General features: G+C 42.9%; 1 protein-coding gene and 1 pseudogene across 1 annotated transcript; both read left to right on the top strand.

Moving 5' to 3' along the window:
* The first annotated feature begins 3650 nt into the window (after nucleotides 1-3650).
* Nucleotides 3651-5391, top strand: LOC146568093 (uncharacterized). Its single transcript, XM_085283348.1, has 2 exons — nucleotides 3651-4103; nucleotides 4285-5391. The coding sequence occupies exons 1-2, from the start codon at nucleotides 3684-3686 to the stop codon at nucleotides 4927-4929; spliced, it is 1065 nt and encodes a 354-aa protein (XP_085139474.1). The 5' UTR covers nucleotides 3651-3683; the 3' UTR covers nucleotides 4930-5391.
* Nucleotides 5392-9013: 3622 nt separating this feature from the next.
* LOC146568092 (uncharacterized) lies at nucleotides 9014-10366 on the top strand (annotated as a pseudogene).
* Nucleotides 10367-12031: the final 1665 nt, after the last annotated feature.

The raw sequence follows: 12031 nt of genomic DNA, 5'->3' as shown, positions 1-12031 counted from the left end.
CGTGAGAATAAATGTAAAATTTAAGTAGTAGTCCAAGTATCACCACATCATGAATTAAGTTTCGTTCATCCTGATACCTGCAATTTTGTGGCATCCCTCTTTGATAAATCTTGTGGGTCTATGACCGGGGAACACCACAAACGTGTACAGGAGACGTTTCAGTGCAACTGTAACATTCCTGACTGCCCGACAGACGGTAGCCTTGGAAACGTGCTCAGCGTCACCAATATTATACAGAAAGCTCCCGTTTGCAAAAAACCGAAGTGCAATACAAATAATATGTAATGAACTGAGAGCATGTCCGCGATGTGTCACATGCGTAATATATGGCCTGAGGATGTTATCCAAATAACTTAGAGATTGTGCTGAGAAACGGTAACGTTCGCACAGAAAATCATCAGGAAATGATAAAATGTCCAAACGCGCTCTGATCACTCTCTCCCAGCGGAGAGCTCTGCGGAGAATTTGTGCTTCACGATCTACTGGCTCTTCAAGGAAGGGGCACGCCATGTCTGACACTTCCAACTGTCAGGTTTCCGACAAAGGGGCGGAGACAGTCAGGGTTAGTTGTAGTAAACCTGCTAGGGGGCAGGTTAGCTTCACGGAGTGTGTCGTCATAGTGACTCACTGAGGCTTCATCTGAACTCGCTTTGTGAAACCGAAAACCTGGAGTTTTCGTTAACTCAGGGTATACTTACTCAGTTTTTCCACTAAACCGGCTTCCTGAAACAGGGCCCAGGTGACGAACTAGCGCCGCCTTAATCTTTCTGCATAATCCTGGCACGCTTTTACACTAAATAGTGAATTTTGACAAGGCAGTAGTGTCGTGATTCTGGGTCTTTGACCCAGTGTTTTGTGTTTTTGGATTGTTATTCATTATTGTTTTGATCTTAAAGAGTGATCAAAACAATAACCTGGCCTGAAAATGCTCTCTCCAAACTACAGAACTGCTTCACACAGACAGACTGGGACATATTTGAACACCAGGACCAGAAACTTTCACAGGATCAGTACTGGACTATATCAAGTTCTGTATTGGAAATGTGACTGTGGACAAAACCATTCGGGTTTTCCCAAACCAAATGTGCCTGGATAAAGGACTTTCTCACAAACCTGCACCTGACTGTAAGACTCGGTCCTCATCTCTCCTCCACTCGCACACTGAGCACCGGCTCCCCACAGGGCTGTGTGCTGAGCTCCCTCCTGTATTCTCTCTACACCCACGACTGCAGTTCGACCCACAACAACAATATCATCATCAAGTTTGCTGATGACACTGCGGTAGTGGGACTTATCTCAAAGGGAGACGAGGCAGAGAGTCCTCAGGAACTCCAACCTGCTCCTAACCTTCTACCGCTCGTCCATTGAGAGCCTGCTAACTTATTGCGTCACGGTATGGTACGGCAGCTGCACTAAGGCGGATAGAGCGAGGCTTCAGAGTGTAGTCAAGACAGCACAAAAGATCATCGGCTGCCCTCTCCCCTCCCTGATAGACATTTATTCCTCCCGCTGCCTCAGCAGAGCAGCAAACATCATCAAGGACAGTTCCCACCCTGGTTTCAACATGTTCAGCCTGCTTCCCTCAGGGAAGCGCTACAGGTGCATCAGCACAAAACCCACAGACTCAAAAACAGTTTCCCAAAGGCCATAACCACCCTGAACTCACACATGCACCGATAACACAGCTCAGATGTCTCTCTGAGTGATGTATATATAGTTACAGAAAATCACTACTTTGCAGATGTTTATAGCTTATACGTGCCAACTGCATTTTCATCCTGAGTGCAAAAGTGCAAAAGCAGCTCGCATCCCAGTTGGTGTTTCTACTATCGTAAAACCTTTTAGGAAAATTGAGGTCAAAATGAGAACTCTCTTAGCTTTTGTTAAGCAGTGAATGGAAATATAAAAGTGTGTGTGTGTGTGTGTGTGTGTGTGTGTGTGTGTGCTCGTGTGTGTGTGTGTCATACAGTTAAAACACAGAAGGGCTGTTGTTGAATACTAAATAATCTTGTTTAATTAAAGTTCATTTAGAGATGTGCAGAGTGGCTGCAGGTCTCTCATTTAATGCAGCAACATTGCCCAGATGTATTGAATATTTAATGTGATGACTTCCCAGAATCTATGAATATTTGTATTTTAGCTCTATGTGCCTCTACTGACAAGTGTTACTCTTAATTCACATCCATACTACTATACAATATTCTATACCCCAATAACATACACCTAGAGACCGATTGATAATCACCAGTCACTATAGAAAAATGTGTGGAAAATGCTTGTTTGAGATCTCAGGCAGTCGCTAGGAGAAATCAGTCACACAGACGTATACAGTGCTGCACCAGTACCCTCCTTTCAATAGCTTTGATCACTACTATAGCTGTCTGTAGTTTGTACACTGACTGTAAATCCACCACTTTGAAGGCAAACATTCTCTGGATCACATTTTTTAGTGTTGTCTTTACTGTTTGATGTCAGTTTTTATCACTTGGACAGAAAAAAATGAATGAACTGGTGCTGAAGCTCCATGTAGGGAAGAGATGAGAAGAAGCAACAACACGGCAAGTGTAGAGTCACAAATCACATATTGTTATACTTACACAAAATGTGTTCTAGACCCCAAACTGTTCCTTTCATACCTGACTTTTAGGACTTCCAGGCCTGTAGTTATGTTCATTATCAGTTAGAGCACCTCCTCATTCTTCTTCTTCTTCTTTGGTGCAAGCCTATAAATATTAGGTAACCCTTTGGCCTCTCCCCTTTTCTACAATTCTCCTGTGGGGGAAGTTGGTGTCATTTCTTTTCCAACACTGTAAAACACACACATACTGTATATTTAGCCACCCTGATATTTCTGATTGTGTGTTTTTTACTTCAATTATTGTCATCATTGTGCCTGTCTTTGCTAGATGCTGTAAATGTGTAGTATGTGTGTGCCGCATATGTGTTCTAGGCACCGTTACAGTTTTTGCCCGTTGCTTGAACACCATGAACCCATGCCTAGACTAAAGTAACACAACTTGAAGCTTTTGTTACCATACCTCAAACACATGTACCCCTACCTTAAACAAAAGCGCTGCTTTGCACCCCAGTTCCAATTATGCAACACACCTACTCCTTTATGCAACACACATGGTCCTGCATGCTACACTCTATTTCATACATAAGACACTTCGCTCACAAAATGAAATTTCAGGGTGCCATTCGGAAAACACATGTATCCAAAATACAAAACACATCGGGTAATTGCAACCACTCAAATACACACCTGAAGGCACTTACTTGCAAAACCGAACACCAATTAGCCAACTACAAAAAGCCCTCAGCGTAGCCATTTCAAGAACTTTGCAAGCATGGATGGAGGGAGAGCAAGAGGAAGAGGAAGAGGAAGAGGTAGAGGAGGAGGAAGAGGAGGAGGAGGCCGAAGAGGCCATGCACGGACCCATATTTCTGATGAAATAAGAGCAACTTTGGTGGACCATGTCATCAACCATGGCCTGACTATGAGGGAAGCTGGGCAGAGAGTCCACCCACATCTAAGCCGCTTCACAGTGGCATCTGTAATACGAACATTCCGACTAGAAAACAGGTATGTCTGCACCTCCATACCTTCTGCTCTACTCAGATGGTTTCATAGCACTGTTCTACAGTATATCACATTACCATATCAAGTGTACGGGGTGCTAATGCTCCTTTTGCAGCCAAAGTGGCTGATTCCTTATATTGAAGTACAGTGTTGTACAGTGGATGACACAGTACATACAGTAAAGTACTGTAAGAAAAATAAGCAAACCGATGACAATATGTGGTTGTATTCCTCCAGAATGACCCGAAGACCTTCTGGGGGAGGACGGCAACGCCTGTTCACACAACAGCAGGAACTTGCCGTTGTGGACCTAGTGAGGGCAGACAATGCCATCCGTCTCCACCAGCTACGACGGAAAATACTTGCAGACAGGCGAGTGTTCAGCAACATAAACCATGTGAGCATCACCACCATCAGACGCATCTTGGGTAAACACAGCATCACCATGAAGCAGCTCTACAGAGTCCCATTCGAGAGGAACAGTGACAGGGTCAAAGGACTTCGAGCTGAATATGTACGGGTACGTGTAACTGTCCCTTACATTTACAATAGAGTATTGGTGAAGTCCAGTAGCAGCTGAATATGTACCTTATCAGTACCACATGGATCTATTCTGAGAGCTACACAGGTACCTGTGTGATGGGGTGAGGGTGCTGTATGTGTAGCACTGTAGTACAGTGATATGTTCCCCTTTTTTTCAGAGAATCTTGGCCATGGATGGAGCTGCACAGCCTCATGAATACATTTTCATTGATGAAGCTGGATTCGACCTGAGCAAAACAAGACGACGGGGTCGTAATGTAATTGGCCAAAGGGCAATTGTGCACGTCCCAGGGCAGCGCGGGGGAAACATCACATTATGTGCCGCCATATGCCTTCGAGGGCTTCTGCACCATCATGCAATACTAGGTCCATACAATAGCCAACACATACTCACATTTCTAGATGCTCTCCATGATATAGTTGTACAGAACAGACCAGATCAGCCCAGGTTTGTGGTGATATGGGATAATGTCAGTTTCCATCGGGCTGCTCTGGTCCAGGCCTGGTTCTCCAACCACAATCAATTTGAAGTGGTATACTTGCCCCCTTACTCACCATTTTTAAACCCTATAGAGGAATTTTTTTCGGCTTGGAGATGGCGAGTATATGACCGCCAACCACATGCCCGCATGCCTCTTCTGCAGGCAATGGAACAGGCCTGCGGCGACATTCAGGTGACAGCAATCCATAGATGGTTTCGACATGCAAGAGGATATTTTCCCCGGTGCCTAGCGGGAGAGGACATTGCTTGCGATGTTGATGAGGTCCTGTGGCCAGACCCCAACAGACGGCGGGATCCATGAGCCCACTTATGCACAATTGTCATGGTTTTTTGTGTTTACAGTATAGTGTTTTTTCTATTGCAGTATTATTGTGTTGTTGTTGTTTTTTTTTTGCTTTATCTGAATTCATGGTACTGCAATGTACAGTATTGAGTAGGTCTATTTGCGTTTTTGGTTGTTTGGAAATGTGTCTCCTGTAAATGTGCCTTCTGAATAAACAATGGAAATCAAGGACTGCAGTGTTTTATGTAAAGAAGACTAGTGTGTTCCCCCTGATCTGTAAGTGTTTGCATATGATGCAAGTATGTGTCATTTTGTCAACAGAGTTACATTTTGACAAAGAAATGTTAGGTTTTGACAGCAGAGTTTAGGTTTTGGGAGTGGAGTTTCAATTTGGCACAGATGTGAATGGTATATTTCCCAGTGTTGTGTCATGTGTACTTGTGTGTACAGTTTTGGCACAGAGAGCGGAGTTTTGCAAAATGTGTTCAAGCAGTGGGCAAAAACTGTAATATGCAGTGAATGCACTTTGAAAAGAGTACTACTGCCAGTACTACTGTGAGTTGCCCGCTACCCCAATGTCGCCACAACCCTGATTGTGTCGATCTCGTCTGTCTGCACATATCAAAGCCTCAGAGTGCTTCTGTTGTCTTCTGTTTCAGGCGATAGGTCAGTCCGTGTGTGTGTGTGTGTGTGTCTCTGTGACCAGTACTTGTTTCTAGCTTTCCAGCTTTAATTGCATGAGAAATGATTGTGCATCTTGATGTTTGAGTAAAACAACTGAATCTAAATGTGTGTGCATCAACACAGCCTTAAGAGTAAAGGTTATTCAGAGAGTTAGCCAGAATTGTGCCACAATCATTGATTTTTCAAGCCATCAAATTTTATTTCATGCGCTGTTATACATTAAGATTTTGTAAAGGTCTGTGACAAGTTGGCTTTTTCTACAGTGTGGCTCCATAAACAGCACAGCAGTATTCCATACATAATATCTGAGAGTCCATTTTCAAGATGTTTTTAAAGGTTAGGTAACCTTTACAGGGTTTAGCTGTTGTGGAGCTAAAGCAAACATTAGTTTCGCTAATGTTTTATCATAGAAATGTATATGCATTACATATATATAGTTATATAGAGATATAGCATTCCAGCTGCTCAGATATCCTGGCTTTTTGATGTGCCAAATGTTTTCAACAGTGAAAGGTCTGAACTCCAGGCAGGCCACTTGAGCACCCAAACGCTTCCACTATGAGCCATGCTGTTGTAATAGATCTAGTATGCAATTTAGCAATATGTTGCTGAAATATGCAAGGCCTACCTTGAAGAACAATTTCAAATTTCCTTTGTCTGACAAAAGAACAGTTTCTCACTCTGTCTCAGTCCATCTTTCCAAAAAAAATACAATTGTTTTTGGATCATGGTCACATATCGGTTTTCTTTATTAGCTTTAACCGGCATTGGGTGGCACAGTGAACTGTGTTCAGAGACACGTCCTCTGAAAATGTTCCTGAACCCATGCACAGATTTCCACGGCAGAATCATACCTGTTTATAATGCAGTGCTGCCTAAGGCCTTGAAGATCACAGATATCTAATATTTATTATCAGATATATCCCTTCCACACAGAGATTTCTCACGGTTTTTAAGATTATTTTGATGATATTTATGTACTGTAAATGATGATATATTCAAAGTCTTCTCAACTTCATGTTGAGGGACATTCATTTTGAAATTGTTCCTCAGCTTCGAGAGAGTGGTCAAACTCTGCCTCTCTAAGTTGCAATTAGTTGCAAAATTTTCCTCAAGTTGTTTCTATTTTGCACCACTTTTGTTATACCGGTCCCAACATTTTTGAGATGTGTATTATTAGCAATTAACAGTTTAACAATTTGCTATGTTTTATGTGTTCTATTATGAATAAAATATAGGTGTGTGCGACTTTCAAATTGCTGGATTTTTAAAACATTTAATTTTACACAAAGTTCAAATTTTTTTGGATTTGGGTTGTAAAAGTCAGATCTAATTCTCAACTTCCAAGGGGTTTGGGTCAGGCAATTATAAGGTCACCTCCTTTAGTGCGAACAGACTGACTAAAAACTTAAAACAGGAAGGTGATTGATCACAAACATAAGCTTATTGATCTTGGCTAATAGAGTGCATGCAACCACACCAGGGCTTGTGTGAAAGTCCTGAATGATACATTGACATATTTTTACAGTACATACACTGAATGATAGTATTGCACATATAAGAATAACATAAACAAAAATGAAATAAATCACAATTAAAATAATATGATTGACCTGAAGCTCTTAAATTATGAAAGTGTAAAAAACTGTTCATTCATGGGATATAAAAAAAATCTGAAAGTGTTTATAAAATAATCCAGAACAACTTCGCATCGGAAGGCTCGCATCACTGTTTGGTAAAACAGCACAGCTACAGCTTTACAATTCTAATGAGCTCAGCTAGATAAACTCTCACGCGAGGGCCTTTACATGAATACGAATTACATATGTTAATTCAGGCATTGCTTTATCTACATTCATATGGTCATGAGCACATGCTGGAGCTGAGGATACTGTGTGTGTGTGTGTATGTCATTTGTTCACGTCTCATTTGTCCACATTATATTAGAAAGATTTTAAACTCCAGGGAGCTGAAAAGGGGAATTAAAAATCAACATCACCTTGTGAGGGCAGTAGGTACTGCACTGAGTGTGTGCACTCCTAAATGCACACATCCTTAGACAAACATACTGAACATACAGAAAATGAAATAGTATTACTTCCACTCTGTAGAAGATGCTGCTTCATTGTGATGTTTACTTCTCATGTGCAATTTATTCTCATATCGTCTCTCACTTTTGCACAAATACTCAGGCATCAGCTGTCAGTCTTTCCTGTCTTATCTCCTTAGTCAGTCTGCATTTGCATACATATTTGTGTCTGTGTGTGCGTGAACCTGACAGCCTACACTGTGAGTTCATAGCACAAAGCTAATAAGTGAGTATGATGTTTCTGATGCTGCAGGACTGAACCCGTGTTTCGCCGTAGAACTGCACGACCATATAAGGTCATTCTTTGTCTGGCACTTTAATAGGAGAACTTAAGATGACACATTGCTGCATGTTTCATTCGTTATGCACCAAATAGGCAAGAGGCGGTGACTGAGAAAGTCCTTTATCCAGGCACATGTGAGAGGGGGAGGACAAGAGTGGCCAGTTTGGTGATGAGGATATCCGGGATGATTATATTGAAAGCTGAGCTGTAATCCACAAAAAGTATTCTGATGTAACTTGGCCACTACTCCAGGAGGCGCAGCACAGAGTGGAGAGCTATGGCGATGGTGTCTTCTGTGTATCTGTTCGCACGATATGCAAACTGGTAGGGGTCGAGGTCTGGGGGATATTCATTCATGCTAGTGATGGGAGACTTCTTCAGCACTGGGATGATTGTAGCTGATTGTAGACCGGATGGGATGGCTGCCTGATGTAGTGAGAGGTTGAAGATTCTGGTGAAGTTGAGGGTGAGCTGGTGTGCACTCACTCTTAGCACCTTGCCAGGTACTCTGTCTGACCAGCAGCCTTATGGGGTTCACTGCCAGGAACTCCCACCTGACATCGTTCACCTCATAGAAACAATGGCATTAAGAACGCCGCAACAAATTTTTGAAGTGATCAACAATAACGGTGGAGCTACTCATTACTGAGTTCATGTTCGCAACTCTCATTTCTTCTTGTTGCATGTTGAAGCAATACTTGGAACCTGGATGAATGCTAACTTTTTTTCCACTCAATAAATGTTAATGGGAGGGCCGGTTAGGGACAAATGCAGTCGCATGGCAGGATGCTGTAAACGGACCAAACGTCAGTCAGGAGAACAACTGAGATAATCCATCCACAATACGAGGTTAGTCATTAATATACTGCAACAACATGGGAATAGAGCAGCTGCGAGAGAATTCAACATTAATGGTACGGAAGTGGAGGAAGCAAGAAGAATGAGTTGAGTAAAGTTTGACTTATCATACTGCTCTATAATCCGGTGCACCTTATACGGTAGTAGCCTGAATGGATTCAGATAGGACAAATCGCCTTCTTCTGGTAATGCCGCTGGGGTATTTAAATCTGACTGTGTCAGGTTCATTTTATGAGAGACAAAACAAATATGCTCAAATTGTAAATTTTCAAAATATATCGGAAAATAAATTAGAAATTCAAATTAGTTTTACATGGTGTCATGGACCTGCACCTCTCTGGCTCATAGACAAAGGCTGACAAAGGAGCAGGAAATTCCACAAATGAACCCTGACAAGGCACACCTGTGAAGTGAAAACCATTTCAGGTGACTACATCATGAAGCTCATTAAAAGAAGGCCAAGGGTTTGCAGCGCTGTCAACAAAGCAAAGGGTGGCTTCTTTGATGCTTCTTTTAATACTTTAATGCTCTTTTCATTGTTGTATTTCGCCATCTACCACAGGGGACCTCCACTCAGCCTGGCAGGGCCTCAAAACCATGGCCTCTGTGAATACTGTGGTCACCAAACCCAGAACCATCCAGGTGGAGGGCAGCAACCCCTCCTCCCTCCCCGACGACCTCAACGCTTTCTACACCAGGTTTGAGACGGACAATATCACCCAGCTTGAGGAGTCCAGATCCTCACTCAAACCTGTCAGCTCTGTGCTCACCTTCAGGACTGAGGACGTGGTGAGAGCCCTCAGGAGGGCCAGGGAGAGGATCTCACCCAGCCCTGACAACATCAGCAGTCGAGTTCTGAGGCACTGTGCAGGGCAACTAGGACGTGTGTTCTGGACTCTATTTCAACACTCAATTGACAGTCACACCGTCCCCCCCAGCTGTGGAAACACTCCAGTCATCGCCATCCCCAAAAGAAACAACCCAAAGTCTCTGAATGATCTTCGTCCTGTGGCCCTCACCTCCCTGGTGATGAAGGCCATGGAGAAGATCATAAAACAGCACATCGTAAGAGTAACTGACCCCCTGATGGACCCTCTCCAGTTTGCTTACCGTGCACGCAGAGGTGTTGATGATGCAAAAATCTTAATCTTAGACTCCATCCACAAACATCTGGAGCTCCCTGACTCCTCCACCAGACTTCTGTTTGCTGATTTCTCATCAGCATTCAACACTCTGCAGCCTCATATCCTGGCCACTAAACTTTCCTCCTGATTTCACCTGGATGATCAGCTAATCCTGTGAATATTGGACTTTTTGACCAACAGGACTCAGAAAGTTCAGGTCAACAAGTCTCCGTTCCACCTCCACTGGCTCCTCCCAGGGCTGTGTGCTCTCCCCCCTCCTCTTCATCCTCTACACTGATGACTGCAGATCCACACAGCCCAACTGTCACCTGGTTCAATATGCTGACGACACAGTTCCCCTGTCACTGCTGTCAGACCCCTCACAACACCACGGACCCGCTCTTCAGGAGTTTGTAGAGTGGTGTGACAGCTCCAAACTTGAACTGAACGTGAGCAAAACCAAGGAGATGGTGGTGACCTTCTCCAGTAAGCAGAGAGATCTGGCTGCTTCAGTCACCACCACCATCCACGGGAAGCCAGTGGAGGTAGTTGAGGAGTACAGATACCTGGGAACCATCTTTGACAACCTCCTGAAATTCTCTGTCAACACCGAGGAGATTCTCAGGAGGTGCCACCAACGGCTACACCTCCTTAGGAAACTCTACTCCTTTGGAGTCAGCAAACCCATCATGATGACTTTCTACTATGCCTTCCTGGAAAGCATCATGACCTTCTCCATCACCTGCTGGCTCCACTCCCTCAGCCTTCAGAACAGGAACAGACTGCAGCACACTGCATCAGTGTGCTCTAAAGTCATTGGCCTGCCTGTCAGATCTCTTGCACAGGTTTTCAGCCAACAGGCCCTTAGACAGGCAGCCAAAATCATCAACGACCCCACTCACATTCTTCACTCCGCATTTCAATGGCTCCCCTCTGGGCGACGACTCCGCTGCATTTCCTGCAGGACTGAGAGGAGGAGAGCCACCTTTGTCCTCAAAGCCACTCTGCTTTTTAACTCCAGCCGATAAGAACATTTCCCACACCCATAAACATAAACTACACTCTTCCTACACCACTGACACTTTATTCACTTTAAGCCACTTGCAGTTATTTATTCACTTTCAGTCACTTTAATTTTAAAACTGTATATACTGTATATTCTGTGTATTTATTATTTCACTCCCATTGCCTGTTCTTATTGTCCTTATCTTCAACGTATGCTGCTTGGTTGTTTGTTAATTGCCTCTTGGGGATAAATAAAGTCTTCTGATTCTGATATTTATCAATTTTTTTCTTTATTACATAATTCCACATATCTTGCTTCATATATTTGATGTCTTCAGTATGTAGACACTACAGTGTAGAAAGTTATGTGTGTACAAACTTTTGACTGGTAGTTTAAATGCAGAGTAAACTCTTTTGAAATTAGACTGAAACACTTCTCAATGGATTTAAAAAGGTCCGAATGTCAAAGTTGTTTTTTTTATGTTCGCTGAGAGTAAAGTTAGAGGTTTGTTAGTCACATGCTAATAAAGTATATTTTTGGCAGGGATTATTCAGAAAACCAAAGTGATCTAAATAAAGACTTGTACTTAATCAGATCTAGCCAGCAGTCCTTAAGGTCATGGACCATTCTCTGATTGTCACAGTATTTCAGAAGGTCTTTTTCAGCCACATCATCTTCAGAAATTTTATGTTCTGATAAGACAGAAGTCTGGTTTTCCAGCATGGAAATAACAGCATCCCAGAAGAGACAGAAAAGGGTGTTTATTGAGGGACAGTGAGTGAGAGAGAGAGCAAGAGAGCCAAGTTATTAGAGTCAACTAGGTGAATGATTAGTGACATTTCTCTGAATGTTCAGCTCCACACAGTCGGCCAATTAGAAAAAGCAAAGACAAAGAGGGCAGCAGAGCCCACAGGGCCTGAATCGGCCCGCATGACCACAACATCCCCAATACGCACACAAATGACTTTAGTTATTGTAAACAGACTTTGCGGCCTCCCCTCACTAAGATATATTAACAAAAATTTTAAAACAACTCTAAATTTTAATTTTTTCTGAATTTTATTGCTTATTATTAT

The sequence above is a fragment of the Mchenga conophoros genome, linkage group LG8 (assembly GCF_057382185.1).
Source record: "Mchenga conophoros isolate Kocher_MC1m ecotype Shallow Benthic linkage group LG8, M_conophoros_male_GT1.1, whole genome shotgun sequence".
Taxonomy (NCBI): domain Eukaryota; kingdom Metazoa; phylum Chordata; class Actinopteri; order Cichliformes; family Cichlidae; genus Mchenga; species Mchenga conophoros.
This window is presented reverse-complemented; position numbering and strand designations above follow the sequence as displayed.